Below are 20771 nucleotides of genomic sequence, written 5' to 3'. Positions count from 1 at the left end.
AATTGCTATTCTCTGGGTAGCATATGGCAGACATGGTCATAACATGTAGTTTTTCTTTTAAAAAAAGGGTCCAGCCAGGCGTGGTAGCTCACACCTGTAATCCCAGCACTTTGGGAGGCCAAGGCGGGCAGATCACCTGAGGTCGGGAGTTCGAAACCATCCTGAACAACATGGAAAAACCCTGTCTCTACTAAAAATACCAACTTAGCCGGGCGTGGTGGTGCATGCCTGTAATCCCAGCTACTCGGGAGGCTGAGGTAGGAGAATCGCTTGAACCCGGGAGGCGGAGGTTGCATTGAGCCGAGATCATGCCATTGTGCTCCAACCTGGGCAACAAGAGTGAAACTCTGTCTCAAAAAAAAAAAAAAAAAAAAAAAAAATCCATATCTAAATTCATGCTTATTAAAAATATGTTTAGATTCTTTCTCAAACCATTTCTAAGTACAGAAGAGGCAATATGGAATATGCTGTAGTTTAGACTTTAAAGTTTAGAGTCATGACTACACAAATAACAAATTTTTGTTTAAAGAAAGTCTTTGCTCTTGTTGCTTTCTCTAGTACTATTAAATACTTTATTTTTTTACTTTCCTGTTATTTAGAGAAGGTGTTGGCAAACTTTTTCTTAAAGGGATGGGTAATACATATTCTGAGCATGAAGGCCATATTGTCTCTGTCGCAACTATTCAAGTCTGCTGGTGTGGTGTACAAGCAACTGTGGACAATAATAAATTAATGAATGTCGCTGTGTCCCAGTAAAACTTTATTTACAAAAACAGGTAGACCATAGTTTCCTGACCCCTAATCTAGAGTAAGACCTCAACAGATGGACACTGAAAATGAAATGGTAGAAGGGAATCAGTCATTCAATAATTTAATTAGAGTGCATGCTATTTGCCAAACTGAAGACTAAGCTGTTAACTAAATTCTTGTATATATACTGACTGGAGTACGAAGCATCATTGAAAATGATAATTTTGAAGAATAAACAACATGGGAAAATGGTTTTAAATAGGAAATCAGGATAAAAGTTTCAAGTTTATGTCTTAATAAGTATGGGCCAGGTACAGTGGCTCATGCCTGTAATCCTAGTACTTTAGGAGGCTGAGTCAGGAGGATCACTTGAGGCCAGGAGTTAGAGACCAGCCTGGGCAACATAGTGAGACCTTGTCTCCACCAACTAACAATACATACATACATAAACATATTGAAAGGAATAACAACAATTCATGCATTCCTTTCAATATTTGTATAAATTCATACAAATATTGAAAGGAATGCATGAATTTTTGTTAGGTAGAAGGATGATAGGTAATTCTGTTTTTTAAATTATCTGCAATATCTTTACATTCCAAAAATAACTAAAAAATGCCTAATGAGATGCTGATTAAAACTATTGTTTTTTTATCACTATATAGTAGAAAAAAGAGACTCTTTGTAAAACTATTGTTCAGTGAAGTCCTGAAGGTTTTTTACTTAATCAGTGTAAGATTGACATTTGAGGAAAATGTGTTGCCCCTCTGTTCAAGACATATTATCATTTCTCTTAATTTTTTTTTTATGTTTTAACAGTGCCCTTATGTTTGCCATTTGTTATATTTACTTACCAAAAAAGAGAATGGTGAGTATTTTCATTACAGTTGTATTGCACTTTGTGGAATTAGCATTTGTATTGGCCTTTATAAAGTTAAAGTAACTATTAGCATTAGTTATATGACAGAAGTCATTTTGTGGAAATTGCTTTTTAGTACTTTAAGAGCATCTGCTCAATGGCTTAACCGAACAGGGTATTTATTTTCTTGATATGTTATAAGAAGAAACTGTATGAACTGCATGGTGGTTAAATATAACCAATTTCTTTTTATTCTGAATCCAAATGCATGGTACCTCTTTCCTTTATGTTTTCTAGTCAAACCATTTCGTGTGAGAAAACTGCTTGATCTTCAGGCCAAAATGGTGAGTACCGAAAAGACCTAAGACCTGCCAATGTACTATGTACCAGGTACTGAGCCAGGCATTGGGAATACGAAATCAAATAACTCGATCTTTTTTTTTTTTTTTTTTTGAGACAGGGTCTCACTCTGTTGCCCAGACTAGAGTGCAGTGTCACGATCTCGGCTCGTTGCAACCTCCGCCTCCCAGGTTCAAGCGATTCTCCTGCCTCACCCTCCTGAGTAGCTGGGATTATAGGCACGCGTCACCACACCCAGCTAACTTTTGTATTTTTTGGTAGAGACAGGGTTTCCGCATGTTGGCCAGGCTGGTCTGGAACTCCTGGCCTCAGTGATCCACCCGCCTCAGCCTCCCAAGGTGCTGGGATTACAGGCGTAAGCCACCGCACCTGGCCTATAACTCATTATCTTTAAGGAACTTATTTTCTGGGGAACTCAGTCAACAAAATGAAAAATCGGAATCAGACTTGGGGTCAAGGAGGAGTGGTGATGCTTGAGATAATTATTTTATTTTATTTTTATTTTATAGATGGAGTTTCACTCTTGTTGCCCAGGCTGGATTGCAGTGGGGCGTAAGCTCACTGCAACCTCCACCTCCTGGGTTCAAGCAATTCTCCTGCCTAAGCCTCCTGAGTAGCTGGGATTACAGGTGCCCGCCACCATGCCCAGCTAATTTTTTGTATTTTTAGTAGACAGGGTTTCATCATGTTGGCCAGGCTGGTCTTGAACTCTTGACCTCAGGTGATCCACCTGCCTCAGCCTCCCAAAGTGCAGGGATTACAGGCATGAACCACTGCACCCGCCCTGCTTGAGATAATTTTTAAGGGATGAATAGGATTTAAGTAGGCAAAGAAGGGAGAGAAGGGCATTCCTCCCAGAGGGAACAGCGAGAGCAAAGACATGGAGATGTCAAACAGCAAACATTGTTTAGGGAGCTGGGTTGGTATGGCTGTAACAGTAAGTGTTAGGGAGTGGTCATAAATGAATTTATATTTTGTATGGATGTGATCTAGGAAAGCTTTTTTTTTTTTTTGAGATGGAGTCTCGCTCTGTTGCCCAGGCTGGAGTGCAGTGGTGCGATCTCAGCTCGCTGCAACCTCTGCCTCCTGGGTTCAAGCAGTTCTCCTGCCTCAGCCTCCTAAGTAGCTGAGACTACAGGCGCACACCACCACGCCAGGCTAATTTGTGTATTTTTAGTAGAGACGGTGGTCTCATTATGTTGGCCAGGCTGGTCTCAAACTCCTGATCTCAGGTTATCCACCTGCCTTGGCCTTCCAAAGTGCTGGGATTACAGGTGTGAGCCACTGAGTCTGGCCTAGGAAAGCATTTTAAGACATTATCTTCTGGATGCTTAAACTTCAGTATATTCTCTGATTGTTATCTCTGGTCCTTACAGCTCTGTTGCATTGTTATTTCCATTTTACCTGCCAGGTAACAGAAGTCCGTGAAGCTTTGGATATGAAACAATAGGAAGTAATAGTGGCCATGCCTAACTGGAGCCTTCATGGCCTACCTATAGGCATTTATTGAATGAAAGACACAAACACAGAACACATTTGTGCTTCTCCAATGTGAGGTCTCCTCTTAGTGCAGTTCAATGATTATTTTTTTATAGCCTTCTGTTTTAGTTCCATGGGTACAATTATTTTTTCTTAGTTCTCTGAAGATATCATTGGTAATATTTTTGTCCATTTTGAATTTTATTTTACATTAATAGAAATTATGAAAAAGATGTACCTTTTCCCATGTTACAGCAAAACGTTTCAATGGAATAAGACAATTCTTACCATAATAAAAGATCTTAGTACCCAGGTGCGGTGGCTCACACCTGTAATCCCAGCACTTTGGGAGGCTAGGTGGGCAGATCACAAGGTCAAGAGTTCGAGACCATCTTGGCCAACATGGTGAAACCCCGTCTCTACTAAAAATACAAAAAAATAGCTGGGTGTGATGGTGGGCACCTGTAATCCCAGCTACTTGGGAGGCTGAGGCAGGAGAATTGTTTGAACCCGGGAGGTGGAGGTTGCAGTGAGCTGAGATCATGCCAGCCTGGGCAACGGGGCGAGACTCTATCTCCAAAAAAAAAGGCCTTGCTGATTTGTATGAGCTGAAACACAGTGTATGTTCAAGTTAAAAAATGATTTATGAGATGATTGTCTAAAACTTTATAACGGAGACACTAAATGTATGGTTTCATTACTACCACTCTATACAGTACATCACTAAATTATTCCATTATCAGTAAGTACCCATTTATAAAGATGCATACATAACATTGTTTTGGTTAGCTGAATTTTGATGAATTTGGGTAAGTCCAACAGTATCAAACCAAGAAGGCATAGCCATGTTCATATGTAACCTAACATGCATGATAGTAACAGGCATAGTCAACATGTGTGAGGAAATACATTGGATGTGTGAATTTCTGATACCTGCCAAGGCATATATCCCATCTGTCCCCATCCATGCCCCATAACTCCCATCTGTGAAGGAAACAAAACCACAAAAATTGTCTTTCTGGTGGCAGGCATGAATGGTAGGAAGTGGGGCATTTTCCTACATACACTAGGCCCTGTCCAGAGCAATCTTTAGAACAAGAAAGGGGAATTAGGTCTCATCATAAGGGTTGGTTCTCCCTCTACCAGGCATGAGCCTGTGTGTATACACTTTGGGCTGTGATTTTTTTCTGTTTCAAGCTTTGTCTCTGTTTCCTCGTAGTTTCTGTTTTTAGATTGTTTGGTCTTTCATGGTACTTTTTAAATTTAAATTTTATTTTAATTTTTTTTTAGAGACGGGGGTCTCACTTTGCACCCATGCTGAAGTGCAGTGGCATGATCATGGCTCACTGACACCGTGAATTCCTGGGCTCAAGTGATCCTCCCTCCTCAGCCTTTAGAGTACCTGGGACTACAGGCATGCACCACCAGACCTGGCTGATTTTTAAATTTTTTGTAGAGACAGGGTCTCTCTGTGTCACCCATGCTGGTCTCAAACTCTTGGGCTCAAGCAATTCTCCCGCCTTGGCCTCCCAAAGTGCTGGGATTACAGGTGTGAGCCATTGCTCACCAATGCTTGATAAAGCTTAATTGTTCATATTTAAAAGTAAAACAGTAACATGATGATTGGAAACTTGTGTGTATGAGCAGGACTTGTTCATTGTAGGATCTTGACGTTTTGTTGAGGATCCTCCCAGATGACTATGTTAATATTCTCAAAGCAGAATTCTCCTGTTTCCTGTCTTATGGGGTTGCACAGTTGTACATAGAGAATCAAGTGTGTGTGTGTGTGTGTGTATTTATAATATTATAGGGAATTGGCTCATTTGATTATGGTGGCTGGTAACTCCAAAATCTACAGGATGGGCCCACAGGCTGGAGACCCAGGAGAGCTGATGTTCCAGTTTGAGTTAAGTGGCAGTCTACTATAGAACCAGGAAGAACTGCTGTTGCACATAAAGTCTGAAGGCAGTCTGTTGGACATTTTCTTCTTCTTTTAGGACCTCTTCTATTCAGGCCATCAACTGATTGGATGACACCTATCCACATTGCAGAGGGCAGTCAATTTGCTTTACTCAAAGTCTACTGATTTAAATGTTAATCATATCCGAAAAACCCTCACAGAAACACCTAAAATAATGTTTCTCCAAATATCTGGGCAGCCTGTGGACCAGCCAAATCAACACTTAAAATTAACCATCCAATATGGTTTGGCTGTGTCCCCACCCAAATCTCATCTTGAATTATAATTCCCATAGTCCCCACATGTCATGGGAGGGACCCGATGGGAGGTAATTGAATCATGGGGGCGGTTTCCCCCATGCTCTTCTTGTGATAGTGAGTTCTCACAAGATCTGATGGTTTTATGAGGGGCTTCCCCCTTTGCCCAGCTCTAATTCTTTTCCTTCCTGCCATCATGTGAAGAAGGATGTGTTTGCTTCTCCTTCCGCCATGATTTTAAGTTTCCTGAGGCCACCCTAGCCATGTGGAACTGTGAGTCAGTTAAATCTCTTTCCTTTATAAATGACCCAGTCTCGGGCAGTTCTTTATAGCAGTGTTAGAATGGGGTAATACATCATCACAGGGTGTAAACCTGGCTACTGGTACTCTGAGACCTGAGCACTAGAAAGCAGTAGAAATGGTCTTGGTATCCTCCCTTGGCTGTGCCTGGTATCCAAGTCCAGCTTCATTTTCAGAGAGTAAAGCCCTAATGTTTTGCCAGTATAATGAAGGAATTTGGGATTCTAACTGCTTCTTACATAGCCTTTCATACAATACTCCTGTTTTCTGTCCCTCTTGCATCCCCACTTTTTAGAGATATCTGGTCCCTCAACTCTTGATCCTTTCTGGGAGTTGTTAAGCAAGAATCTGATTTTTTTGAGGCTTTTTCTGTCTATACCTTAGATTTCATTTTATCTATTCTGCTAACTTGGTTTCTGTTTGACCATCTTCATTCTAGGTTCCAAAATCTTATTTAGATTTCTCATATGCTGTTGTCTCCTCTCTTATTCTCTTTGAACTTGTGGTTTGCTTTATCCTTTTGCATTCTTATTTTATTTATTTATTTATTTATTTGGAGATAGAGTCTCACTCCGTCACTAGGCTGGAGTGCAGTGATGCTATCTCAGCTCACTGCTACCTCTGCCTCCCAGGTTCAAGCCATTCTCCTGCCTCAGCTTCCCGACTAGCTGGGACTACAGGTGTGCACCATCACACCCTGCCTAATTTTTGTATTTTTAGTAGAGATGGGGTTTCACCATGTTGGCCAGACAGGTCTCAAACTTCTGACCTTAAGTGATACACCCACTTCGGCCTTCCAAAGTGCTGGGATTACAGGCATGAGCTACTGCGCCCAGCCACCTTTTTCATTCTTTCACTGTCTTTTAAATGGGGTTTTGGGAGAACCCAGAGTTAATCATATGTTCAATATGCCATTTTTAACTGGAAATCTCCCCCTTCCCTCTTTTAGTATTAACTTTTTAACAAAAAAGATAGTTTTAATTAACTAGACTATAAGTTCTAAAGGCCTCAGCGCAACTAAGTATTCTCTAAAAAGCATTCTAGCTCAAAACAAACACTCTGATACTCATTACTAATGGGTGTATAGAGGTTAGGAGATATTTTCAACATAGATAAACTGGATCATTTTGGTTTTTTAACACATTTAATTTCAAGAAGCTGTTATAAAATGGAAATATTGTATTTCTAAGCCTCACTTGCTGCCTTACTTTGTACAGTACTCGATTCAATAACATTTTAGCATAATAAAACAATTTGGTTACTTCCTTAGAATTCATTTTAGTGGTATGCTTTCTCTGGATAGCTAAATTTATAAAACAGGTATCTAGCAGTAATCACTTCTTTCATTGTGAAATTAGTGCTTTTGTTAAAACTTGTTTCAGTTATATTAAAGCTGCTTGATTATGGCATACCAATTGTAATTTCCTAGATAATTTTCCAATAATTATAATAATCAGGTATTAGCTTCTCTTTTGGTCCTATCTCCTTGAGGTCTAAATCAAAGATGAGTAAACTTTGAGTCCTGAGTATGCTACCAGTGAGAATAAGCTATGCTATGCTAGTAAACATGACTGGTCAGCCTAAGGTATAGGAAGAGAAGAGAGAAAATACAAGGAAGAAGTAAAGTTGGAAAAGGTCGTAAGACAGAAGATCACAGTTTGGAGACGGTTGTTTTATGGTGGTTGACTTAAATGTCTGGTTACTCATTCCTTGATTTTTGATAGCATTTCCTCAGTTTCTTAATAGCCACAGAATTGAAAATGGAAAACTTATTTTATTTCAGGGAATGCAGCCTCATCTCCAGGCTTTGTTGTCGCTGTATAAGTTCTTTGCTCCTGCTCTGATTTCTGTATCTTTGCCTGTAAGGAAGAAGGTAAGGGATTAAGGAGAGAGAAATCATATTGAGATTGAAATATGTTATTTTTGGTAAAGTTAAACTTACCGATTTCAACTAAAATACTGTTTGGGGAAAGTTTTTTTAGGGATTGGCACTTTGTGTTGATCCCATTTGGTGTATTTAATAGATTACTAATCAGGAAAAAAAAAAATACTTTAAGTGCATTTGTATGGGTGTAAAGGATTTCATAATATATTTTCAATAATGAGGAGTTTTAGACTTTATGTTGCTCCAATTTATGGGTACCTACTCTCTTGTACTTTATATCCAAATTTATAGATATATTTTAAGAATTCAGAGAACCTGTGGAAGATGGCTCTGCTTGCCGTGAAGCAAAGAAACCGGGGACCTTCTCCAGAACCTCTGAAGTTGATGTTAGGTCAAGCTAATGTTCGTCCTCTAAAAAGAGTAAGTAACTAAAGCTGAAACAACTTACATGGCTTTCTTTTATTAAATCCAAGTAATAACCATTCAGATCTTAGAGGAGATTATAGATATTTAAGTACATGTCAGTTACCCAGGATTCTGTGTCAGCCATATTCAGATTCCTTTAATTGAAACACGTTAACGACTGCTTTTATATTTATGGTTTGTAGTCTGTTTAGTCCATTGATAGATTGTTTTATTATCTTTCTTCAGAAGTGGAATTCTCTCTCAGTTATACCAGTGCTCAATTCCAGTAGCTACACTAAAGAGTGTGGAAAAAAAGAGATGAGTCTTTATGATTGTCTGAATAGAAGTGGATCATTTCCACTAGAACAACTTAAAAGCTTCCCCCAACTTTTACAGAACATCCATTGCTTAGAGGTATGTGACTGGACCATGTGCTTCTTTGCATTTTCTATTTGAATTTCATGGCCCTTTTTTTTTTTTTTTTTTTTTTGAGATAGGGTCTTACTCTGTCACCTAGGCAGTGGCGTGATCTTGGCTTACTGTTGCCTTGAACTCCTGGGCTTATGTGATCCTCTCACCTCAGACTATAGATGTGCATCACCATGCCTGGCTAATTTTTAAAACAATTTATATCAGGCTGGGCACGGTGGCTCACGCCAGTAATCCCAGCACTTTGGGAGGCTGAGGTGGGCAGATCACTTGAGGTCAGGAGTTCGAGACCAGCCTGGCCAAAATGGTGAAACCCCATCTCTATTAAAAATACAAAAATTGGGCTGGGTGCGGTGGCTCACACCTGTAATCCTAGCACTTTGGGAGACTGAGGCAGGTGGATCACCTGAGGTCAGGAGTTCGAGACCGGTCTGACCAACCTGGAGAAACCCCACCTCTACTAAAAATACAAATTTAGTTGGGTGTGGTGGCGCATGCCTGTAATCCCAGCCATTTGGGAGGTTGAGCAGGAGAATCACTTGAACCCGGGAGGTGGAGGTTGCAGTGAGCTGAGATCACGCCATTGCACTCCAGCCTGGGCAATAACAGCGAAAGTCCATCTCAACAACAACAAAAAAAATTAGCCTGGCTCGGTGGTGCATGCCTGTTGTTCCAGCTACTCAGGAGGCTGAGGCACGAGAATCGCTTGAACCTGGGAGGCAGAGGTTGCAGTGAGCTGAGATGGTGCAACTGCTCTCCAGCCTAGATGACAGAGTGAGACTCCATCTCAAAACAAACAAACAAAAAAATATTTAAAAAATATGTTGCTCAGTCTGACCTCAAACTCCTGGGCCCAAGTGATCCTCCTGCCTCAGCCTCCCAAAGTTTTGGAATTATAGACATAAGCCACCATGCCCAGCCTATTTTTGTTATATATTCTCTATATGACAATTCCCTTATCCACTTTTCAGATACTTAACTGTTGATCGGTTGTTCTGTCATTGTAGCTGCCTTCTCAGATGGGCTCAGTGCTAAACAACTCTCTGCTGCTTCACTATATTAACTGTGTCAGAGATGAGCCAGTCTTGCTGAGGTTTTATTACTGGTTGAGTCAAACATTACAAGAAGGTAAGAATTGAGTGAGGATGGACCAAGACAGTTAACAAATGGGTTTATTTTATAAGGGTGCCAAATTCTAGACAACAGGAGTCTTCATATGCTGTAAGTATGTCTGTGGTAATCTTATATTTAGAGCATGAATGTTTCTGTTGTTGTAATTTTAAGGCATTAAGAAGGTGGAGGGATTTTGTTAAGGAAACACTGCTGGATGGCCACCAAAACTCACTGGGTGGCTCCACTTTGATGACTATCACAATTCAAGGATTCTTCATCTTTGTATATTCAGAAACTTGCTGTTAGGGCCCCAGAGTCATCCCGTTAATGGTAACAAAACTCAAAAGAGACAAATGTATAAGCCAGAATGTCAGCTTATTATAAAATTAATTATTTCTGGTAAACAAAATGTTCATATCTGCCAACCAGAATATCCCCTCTCTGCTGTCAGCATATATGGGAGTCAAATTTGTCATTAGAAGATTTCTTAATTATAGAATTAAAGAAAAGGGCAGTGAGAAGTCTTTCATCCAGGCCATAGTAAAGCCTGAGCATTTCATTCCTCCAATGGTGGGGGCGGTGGGGAGGGGCAGGTATATTTCTCTAGAGATAGTATTTCTTTTGACCAAATTTGAGTGTTTCTTTACTGGATACTGGATAAGCAATTCCTGATTCTTCTGGTGGTTAAAGTTGCTTTTAGTTGGTTCCAGTCCAATTCTCCTTCTTCTGCTCTGAAGAATATGATATACAGTTTATTAGATTTCCACGTACTAAATTTCTGTCACTCTTACATTATACCCAGCCTACTTTAATTGAAGTTTAGGGTATTCTAAAACTTTTAATTCAGATGTTTATACTTTCTTGGATTGATTGCTATGTGATATAAAGCTTATCATATTCATTATATGTGAATTCTTTCCATTTCTATAAGCTTTTCCCTATATTTACACTATAAGCTTTTCCCTATATTACCAAATTGTTGAGGAACATCTCACTATCATCTCCATGTATCTGTTCCAGTCTACATCATGAGTTAGCTAGGATGTATGAGACTTATGGCTTTTTTACTTTGTCACTTGTCACTTTAGTGATAATTATGTTTTGTGCACTTTTTTATTGTGGTACAACTAGATGCTTATATTTACTGTTTCTTCTCTAGAATGTATTTGGTACAAGGTGAATAATTATGAACATGGAAAAGAATTTACCAACTTCCTGGATACTATCATCAGGGCAGAGTGCTTCTTACAAGTAAGATTTCACTTGCTTCTTCCACTCTCCACCACTCTTTACTAAAATTTATTTAGATATCCGTTGAAAACTTTTTCTTGCCCGGCTGCAGTGGCTCACACCTGTAATCTCAGCACTTTGGAGGCCAAGGCAGGTGGATCACTTGAGCCCAAGAGTTCAAGACAAGCTTGGGCAACACAGCAAAACCCCATCTCTACAAAGAATACAAAAATTAGCCAGGCATGGTGGCATGCATTTGTAGTCCCAGCTACTCAGGAGGATCAGGTAGGAGGATCACTTGAGCTCAAGAGGTCAAGGCTGCAGTGAGCCGTAATTGTGCCACTGCACTGCAGCCTGGATTACAGAGTGAGATCCTGTCTCAAAAACAACAACAAAAAACCTTTTTTTTTAATACCTGACATCTTTTGTAAATAATATTTGTTCAGTTTGAAGCTCATTATAGATAAAGCTGAGTTGGACTTTGATCTTTGCACCGTTAGATTTAAAGAAGAATATGTTGTATTGTGCAAATAAAAGGGGAAAGCCTGTAATTTAAGAGAACAAACTGAAGATGTAATTAAATGTATTCAGTTAATTGAATTAGCCAGTAATGTAAATTTCATAGGGTCACTACTTATATCCTTATAATCAACAAACATTTTTTGAGCACCAGATATGTTCCAGCCAATGGACTATTTGGTCTGGGTAACCCTGAGTTGTATTTTAAGCTGCAGCTTAGGTATCAGCACCATCAAGAAACCTTCACTTATTGCCCAGTGTGGGTTAGCTCCTCGTTCTATGTGCTCCCATGGCTCCCTGTGCTTACCTCTATCGTGACACTTTTAGCATCCATTTTTTCCATTCATTATGAGCTCCCAGCAGGCAGAAACCATGTCTAACTTTTCTTCATGTGTAGATGTTCAGCTTGATTGATAAATGTTTGTGGAATAATTCTTTGTTTTTTTTTTTTTGAGACAAGGTCTTGTTCTGTTGCCCAGGCTGGAGTGTACTGGCACAATCATGGCTTACTGCAGCCTTGACCTCCTGGGCTCAATTGATCCTCCCCGCTCAGTCTAGTTAGTAGTTAGGACTACAGGTGTGCACCACCACTCCTGGCTATATTTTGTTTGTTTGTTGTTTTTTTTTTTTTTATAAAAACGGGGATTTACCACGTTGCCCAGGCTGGTCTCAAACTCCTGGGCTTAAGCGTTTCTTCTGCCTTGGCTTCCCAAAGTGCTGAGATTACAGGTGTGAGCCATCACACCCAACCCAGGTTTTAGGGATTTGGTGTGAAACCATTTAATTGGAAGCTGGGTGCAGATGATGGTAGTGAGGATAGCAATTTAGGTTGATGTTTACGTTTTCTACTTGGGAAGATGGATGGCATTCACTGAGAAAAGAAATATAGGAGGAGCAGGCTTGGAAGGAAAGATGTTTCACTTAAGAGAGTCCTAATGGGACATCAAAGCGGTCATATCCAGTACGCAGTAAAATGATGAGTCTAGAGCTCAGGAATGAGATTTGGGCTAGAGATACAGATTTAGGAACCCTCATGTTAAAAGTGGCTTTAGCTATGATATGGATGAGATTGTACAGAGAATTCATGTCATGAAAAGAAGGTCTGAGGATAGAGTCCTGGTGCATGTCACTATAAAAAGCTTAGGTGACAAAGGGAAAAAGGGAAGTCCCAGATCCTCACTCTGGTGGAAATATAAGCAACCTAGACATTTGAGCCTCTAAAGATGGAGCTGCCCAGAGTTGAGATTTGGTCTATGGCCTCTAATGAAATTCTAGCCCTACTACATAATATTGTATACATTTTATTGACTGTTCAAATTACTGCATGTATCCCAAGATAGTAAATTTTATTTTTAAAAAAATATAACTTTTAACCTTCTTTCTAATTGATGAAGTTTTATGGTATTTGAGAACTATATTGATAAAGATGGTAATGTATGCAAATACTAATCATCTCATCCTTTTTCTGAGGAAGTCTGGCACCTAACCTAAGGCTTTTATTATATTCATGACAAAAAAATTAGTCTAAGAGTGAAGCAACTATAGCACAAAATAAACTGGTTGTTTAGAGCGTAATTTTGTGACTGAAGAGTTCCATATAAGGATTTACTATTCACTTGTGTTACAGGAGGGGTTTTATTCCTGTGAAGCATTCCTGTATAAGAGCCTTCCTCTCTGGGATGGCCTTTGTTGTCGGTCACAGTTCCTTCAGCTTGTGAGCTGGATTCCTTTTAGTAGCTTCTCTGGTATGTATCATGAAAATTTGGAGTCATTTAATTCAATGTACTAAGATTGAAAGGATTTTGAATAATCTTTTTTTTTTATTCCTAGAGGTGAAACCACTTCTTTTTGACCATCTAGCACAGCTCTTCTTTACATCAACCATTTATTTCAAGGTAACAGAAACTTGCCTTGCTTAGATTCAATAGGATGTATTATTCTATTGCTAGTGGTACACAATTGCAAACTGACATTACAGCAATGGTTTTATAACAGGATTTTCTTGGACCTGGGCTTTGAGGTGCTGCATCACTCAACTCAAAGTTAATGCATAGAATGTTCCTTTTTTAAGGCTGTGTTGCATACAGTTTTCCTGACCTGTTTCCACTTGTAGCAAATGACATAGTGAACGAACAAGTGGCAGACACATATTAATAAAAAAAATGAACTGAGAAATACTTAGTTTGATTGTTGTGGTTTATATTTTTGTAGATACATTTATTCATTTCACAAATATTTTTTGAGCACCTACTATATACCCTTCTTGACACTGGGAATATAGTAGTGACCAAAGCAAACAAAACTCCCCTTGACATTCATATTTTATATTTATAGTAATCGTCGTTTTCTGCTAATAAAATTGTTCCAACCTTATATATAATATGTTACTATTTTGGGGTGGTCTCCAAGGAGACCAGTATGGCTTCCAGAAGTTCTACCTGAATGAGTTTGAGAGCCACTTTCTTATAGAATGGTTATTCCTGTTCTAAAAGAGGGGCAATTAAGTAATGTTTCTTTTATAACTTTATTTATTTATTTATTTTTTACCTTAAATCACTTACTGTTGGCCACATTGACAGGAAACATGTTGTCCTAGTTAGTGTTTGTCATAATTGAATGGCACTTGATTAATTACCTATCACATTAACTTGGATTTGAGGTCTATTTATGTAAATTGTAACTTGTACATCCTGACCAATATCATCATTCACATGATATCCACACCAATTCTCCCAGCTAATAAATTTTCAGAGACTTCAGTTTGAAATTTTTTTTTTTTTTTTGCAATTCTCTCTCAATCTTCTAAATGGGTTATTCTTTGTTTCTTCTCTTATTCTTCCACACTAAAGAACTGTTTAAACATTAGGCTGGACCATAGGAAATTGCCACTTCTTGTATGTCAGAGGTGGTTAATGATTGGCAGTTTGCTGTGGTTCAACCCAATATGCATATACACTTTCATACACGTATATTTGAGAGTGAGAAGAGTGGGGAGAGGAAGGAAGGAAGGGAGGGAACAGACAACAGGCTAAAAGCAGAACTCAGGGGAACGCACAGTATTTAATTCTCAGGCCAAGAAGGAGGACAGTCTGAAGGAATCTTAAGAAATTGCCAGAGGCATAAAAATAACCAGGAGAATAATAGTTCCAAGGAAACAAAGGGAATATAGGATATCAAAAAAGAATGAAGGAATGATGTTGCTAAGTATCCCAGGAAGGTTCAGAAGGATATGGACAAAAAAAGTTTCTTTTAGAATTGACAATACAGAGGTTTTGGCTTCCTTTGTGAGTAGTTCCAGTGGAACAACTTCTAGTTGTTAAGGTGGGATATGGAAATGTATTCAGAGGAGGTAGAAGTCAGATTGTGTGGGTTGAGGAGTGAGTGAAAAGTCAAGTCAAGACAATGAGTATAGAATATGTTTCAAAATGTTTGACCAAAAAAAAGTTGTAGAGAGAGCTATAAGGGGACTGTGAACCAGGGGAAGTTGTTTGTTTGTTCGTTCGTTTGTTTTGCCTCTAAAATGAGAGAAACATGAGTGTGTTTATAGATGGAGTCAAAGGAGCCAGTGGAGAAGAGGGAGAGGTTGAAAATGGAGAAAAGATTGGGGATAATTGATGGTACAAGGTTCCAGAAGAAATATGAAGGTATTGGGTTAAAACTAGGTAGTGAGATTTACTTGAATGGGTGGTTAGGAATTGGGAGGCACCATTTATCCTCTAAGACTGGGGAGAGGATGCATGGATAGGTGTATATATAGATATATTTGTAAAGTTAGAAGAAAGGGCAAGACAATTAAAGTACTTTGTGCCTAAGAATGTTAAATTTCTCAAAATAGGAAGCATGATTTACAGAATAGAATTAAGTAGGACACTCCAGGAGGGCGTTAGCTGCTTAGGACAGCCAGGGAGAAAAAAGAGCTGGTTAAAGACAAGTAAAAGGATTATTGAGTGTCATTAAGGGCCCAGCAGAAGTTGGTGATCATAATTTTGAAATGGCGCCAATCTTTGCAGTTGTGTGTTTTCTTCCACTTAGATATTGGAGAAGAGAAAGCAAATTATGAGATTGAATCAGTTTGGGTTTTGCTGGTTGAATGGAGTACAAGAGAGTTGTGATCAGCTGAGTGGTCTAGTCTAGATAGGAAAGTAAGGCCAGGAGAAGGCTGATAAACCTGAAAAAGGAGGTTAAAAATTAAGGAATTGGCTGGGTGCGGTGGCTTGTGCCTGTAATCCCAGCACTTTGGGAGGCTGAGGTGGGCGGATCACTTGAGGTCAGGAGTTTGAGAGCAGCCTGGCCAACGTGGTGAAACCCCATCTCTACTAAAAATACAAAAATTAGCCGGGCGTGGTGGTGCATGTCTGTAATCCCAACTACTCAGGAGGCTGAGGCAGGAGAATCGCTTGAACCCAGGAGGTGGAGGTTGCAGTGAGCCGAGAGTGCACCACTGCACTCCAGTCTGGGCAACAGAACAAGACTCCGTCTCAAAAAGAAAAAAAAAATAGGAATTAAGGGGTTGAATATCTCTGATGTTGAGAAACAAGAGTAGCTATAGTTGGAGTTGAGTCTGTGAGAAAACTGGAATAGGAAGTTATAACAAAGAAAAAAATAATAGATTTTGGTGTGGTTCAGTTCAGGTTATGACAGCATCTACTGTGTGGCTGTGGGAGTGGGTAACTAGGGTGGAGTGAAGGTGAAGGTTATTTGATTCAAAGTCAAGGAACTGTGAAGCTGAAATGTTAGGGGCATCATTTGCATGGTCACTGGTGTAACTGAGGTATTGATGGCAGGACACAATGCAGAGTTCTAAGGTCCTCAATGAATCTGGATAAGATTCTAAGTGATAGCAGAGATATGAGAAGATAAAAATATAGAGGGTAGTGTAGCTGGATAGTATGAACAAAGGAGAAAGGGTTTTTTACACAAGGAAGGAGGAATAATGGTTTGGAAATAGGGTTGAAGATAACCTTTTGTATTGTGTTCAGAAAAGCAAGGGATAGCAGACTCATGAGAGAAACTGACTGTAGCAAAATGCAATCAAATATTTAGCCTAACAAATTCAGCTTTTAGTAGTAGTTTGACTAATAAGATTCTTTCTGTAGCTCACAAATTATTTGTAAACAATCTTAAGGCAATGGAAAAAAAAAACCATAATATACAAAAATCAAATGGATCCATTTCTTAGATGGAGTCTCACTGTGTTGCCCAGGTTGGAGTGCAGTGGCACGATCTTGGCTTACTGCAACCTCTGCCTAGCAGGTTCAAGCTATTCTCTTGCCTCGGCCTCCCCAGTAGCTGGGATTGTAGGTGCCCTCCACCACACCCAGGTAATGTTTTGTATTTTTTTTTTTTTTTGAGACGGAGTCTCGCTCTGTCGCCCAGGCTGGAGTGCAGTGGCTGGATCTCAGCTCACTGCAAGCTCCGCCTCCCGGGTTTATGCCATTCTCCTGCCTCAGCCTCCCGAGTAGCTGGGACTACAGGCGCCCGCCACCTGGCCCGGCTAGTTTTTTGTATTTTTTAGTAGAAACGGGGTTTCACCGGGTTACCCAGGATGGTCTCGATCTCCTGACCTCGTGATCCACCCGTCTCAGCCTCCCAAAGCGCTGGGATTACAGGCTTGAGCCACCGCACCCGGCCTGTTTTGTATTTTTTAGTAGAGATGGGGTTTCACCATGTTGGCCAGGCTGGTCACGAACTCCTGACCTCAGGTGATCCACCTGCCTTGGCCTCCCAGAGTGCTGGGATTATAGGCGTGAGCCACCGTGCCCGGCCTGTATATTATCTTTTAAATTAAATCTGATTTCCTTCTTAAAGTAGGATTTATTTCTGATTTTATATTTACCTTCTCAAAGAAGGGGCTTATATTCTGTTCCACGTTAGCAGTGGGAAGCTTAGTATAGGGAACTGCTTACTTCTAGTTGTTAAGGTGGGATAGATATGGAAATGTATTCAGAGGAAACAGTGTCCTGGTTTGGTGGTGAAGGAGAGCTAGGATATGATTAAGGTAAGAAGACAGAGAAAGCATATTTTGTAGAATATGAAGGAGTATGTTTAGGTTACCACAGAACAGAGGTTCTGGATACTGCAATTGAGAGATTTGGAAAGGATGGGATCAATGAAAGAGGACAAGAAGCATAGAGACAAGGAAGAATAGGTGACTAAAGGGGCTTACATATTAGGAGGTGACTAAGAGTAACAGGAATGTGAAATATGGTAGAATTAGCTAAACATTAGTTTCTGAGGCCTGTAGTAACTAGTTATTGATTGCCTTGTTATTGTATAACTTGATTACCCAGCTTAGTCTAATAAATGAATAGTATTTTTAAAGCTTATTAAAATATTTTCACATTTTCAATGTGTTTTGTTTGGGTCTAGTCAGTTATGCCTATCAGCAAATAACTTATTTTCACCGAAGAATTTTGCATGGGAAAGGCCCCACAAATCCGCACTAATGTTGTTATATTTGTTTAGAGTGTTAATTTTTCAATATCTGTCCTTATTGATTTATCATTTTCCATAGAGTTGCAAACAGTGGACATAAATTAAAAAATCAGAATACATAATTAACCTTGCATAATAATTTTCATGTTTCCACATAGTCGTCATAATGTTGTTAATAGTGGCACTATAGTCCTTAGTACCATAATTTATTTAGTAATTTATTATTATTTTTCTCTTTTTAGAGACAGGATCTTGTTCTGTTGCCCAGGCTAGAGGGCAGTGGTATGGTCATAGCTCACTGTAACCTTGAACTCCTGGGCTCAAGGGATTCTCCCACCTCAGCCTCCCAAGTAGCTGAGACTACAGGCATGTGCCACCAAACCTGGCTAATTTTTAAAGTTTTTGTAGAGACACTGTCTCACTATGTTGCCCAGGCTGGTCTCGAACTTCTGGCTTCAAATGATCCTTTCATCTCAGCCTCCCAAAGTGTTGGGATTACAGGTGTGAGCCACTATACCTGGCCTCTATTATTATTTCTAATTTGTTTCTTTTGTTGGAATAGATAACAGTCTCGAGCATCTTCATAATATAGGTTTTTTTCTTAAACTCTTCCCTTGGCATACATTTATAGAAGTGAGGTTACTGGATGAAAAGTAAGGTGCTGTTCCTTAGCTAATGAGATGTACACTGCAAGTTCTTGGAAAGAAGGAGGATGCAGTGAATGAAGTGCTTAAATAACAAGAGTCTAGCAGCCATGGGGAAAGAATTGGGGTTTGGGAGATGATACTAGAATAAGGTAGACTAGCTAGGAGGATAAAGTGACCTCAAAGGTGTGAAGGCCTGGTCTTCGCAGTTACAGTGGGATTGGGAAGGAAATGAACAAGTAGGACATTTTGAAGGAAAAAAAAATTGATAGAATATGGTGACTGAAGATAAAGTGTAAAGGATGCACGATGACTTGAAGCTTTCCAACTTGAGATAGTAAATGAACTAGGGATATTTTGCCTGGAGGAAAAAAGGCTAAGATTTTCTGGTTCCCTTCCAATATATGAAGGATTGTCACATGAAAGGAGATCTCTGTGGCTTCAAGAAACAGAGGTAGATATAGGGCAGTATCTCCTAACAGTTAGAGCAGACTCATGATGGAATAAAGGACTTTCAGAGGTGATATATTTCTTGACAGTGGAGTAGGTCAGGCAGAGGTTTAATGGCTGTCTATTCAGGATATTTATGTAGAAAAGGTTCACATGTAGGGTAGAGCTGTGTTTCTCAACCTTGTTTGTTCGTTTGTGTGTATGTGTGTGTGTTTTTTTAGATGGAGTCTTGCTGTGTTGCCAGGCTGGAGTGCAGTGGCATGATCTCGGCTAATTGCAACCTCCACCTCCCTGGCTGTAGCAATTCTCCTGCCTCAGCCTCCCAAGTAGCTGGGAGTACAGGCACGTGCCACCATGCCTGGCTAATTTTTTTGGTATTTTTAGTAGAGACGGGGTTTCACCATGTTAGCCAGGATGGTCTCAATCTCCTGACATGATCAGCCTGCCTCGGCCTTCCGAAGTGCTGGGATTACAAGCATGAGCCACCGTGCCCGGCTCAACCTCGTTTTTAAAAAGAGAAAACCAGCTGTAGGGCGGTGGCTCATGCCTGTAATCCCAGTACTTTGGGAGACTGAGGTGGGTGGATCATTTGAGGTCAGGAATTTGAGACCAGCCTGGCCAACGTGGTGAAACCCCGTCTCTACTAAAAATACAAAAATTAGCTGGGCGGTAGAAGCACGCACCTGTAATCCCAGCTACTCAAGAGGGTGAGGCCAGAGAATTGCTTGAGCCTGGGAGCAGAGGTTGCAGTGAGCTGAGATCATGCCACTGTACTCCTGGGCGATGAAGTGAGATCCTGTCTCAAAAAAAAAAAGAAAAACCTGTGTCCCCTTATCGTCATAAACATAAAAACCTCACACCTTTTTTTTTATTATTATTATTAAGGTAGAGTTTTGCCCTTGTTGCCCAGGCTGGAGTGCAATGGCAGGATCTCCACTCACTGCAACCTCTGCCTCCCAGGTTCAAGTGATTCTCCTGCCTCAGCCTCCAAAGTAGCTGGGATTACAGGTGCCTGCCACCACGCCCGGCTACTTTTTATATTTTTAGTAGAGATGGGATTTCGCCATGTTGGCCAGGCTGGTCTCGAACTCCTGGCCCCAAGTGATCCGCCCACCTCGGCCTCCCAAAGTTCTGGGATTACAAGTGTGGCCACTGCAACTGGCCCCTCATGCCTTTCTTTAATGTGGTGACAGGGGTAGGGTAGGTGGGGAATTAAAGAATTTTTTTTTTTTTTTTTTTTGAGATGGAGTCACACTCTGTCACCAGGATGGAGTGCAGTGGTGTGATCTCGGCTCACTGCAACCTTTGACTCACTGGTTCAAGTGAGTAGCCTCAGCCTCCCGAGTAGCTGGGATTACAGGCACATACCACCACACCCACCTAATTTTTATATTTTTATTAGAGACGGGGTTTCTCCATGTTAGCCAGGATAGTCTTGATCTCCTGACCTTGTGATCTGCCCGCCTCAGCCTCACGAAGTGCTAGGATAACAGGTGTGAGCCACCACGCCCAGCCAAGATTTTTTTTTTCTTTTCCTGAGGTGGGATCTCATTCTGTTGCTCAGGCTGGTGTGCAGTGGTACAATCTTGGCTCACTGCAACCTCTGCTTCCTGAGCTCAAGTGATCCTCCTGGCTCCGCCTCCTAAGTAGTTGGGACTACAGGCATGTGCCACCATGCTTGGCTAATTTATATATA

General features: G+C 40.3%; 1 protein-coding gene across 1 annotated transcript in view; it reads left to right on the top strand.

The window, feature by feature from the left end:
* CENPI (centromere protein I) overlaps nucleotides 1-20771 on the top strand; it is a 75541-nt gene that overhangs the window by 21586 nt on the left and 33184 nt on the right. Inside the window, exons 7-15 of the mRNA XM_011954551.1 lie at nucleotides 1570-1618; nucleotides 1907-1953; nucleotides 7749-7838; nucleotides 8142-8270; nucleotides 8502-8669; nucleotides 9692-9812; nucleotides 10957-11048; nucleotides 13174-13291; nucleotides 13377-13441. Of these exons, the coding sequence (XP_011809941.1) occupies nucleotides 1570-1618; nucleotides 1907-1953; nucleotides 7749-7838; nucleotides 8142-8270; nucleotides 8502-8669; nucleotides 9692-9812; nucleotides 10957-11048; nucleotides 13174-13291; nucleotides 13377-13441 (879 nt within the window). The remainder of the gene's footprint in view (nucleotides 1-1569; nucleotides 1619-1906; nucleotides 1954-7748; nucleotides 7839-8141; nucleotides 8271-8501; nucleotides 8670-9691; nucleotides 9813-10956; nucleotides 11049-13173; nucleotides 13292-13376; nucleotides 13442-20771) is intronic.

Source organism: Colobus angolensis, unplaced genomic scaffold (genome assembly GCF_000951035.1).
Source record: "Colobus angolensis palliatus isolate OR3802 unplaced genomic scaffold, Cang.pa_1.0 Scaffold385, whole genome shotgun sequence".
Classification (NCBI taxonomy): Eukaryota; Metazoa; Chordata; class Mammalia; order Primates; family Cercopithecidae; genus Colobus; species Colobus angolensis.
This window is presented reverse-complemented; position numbering and strand designations above follow the sequence as displayed.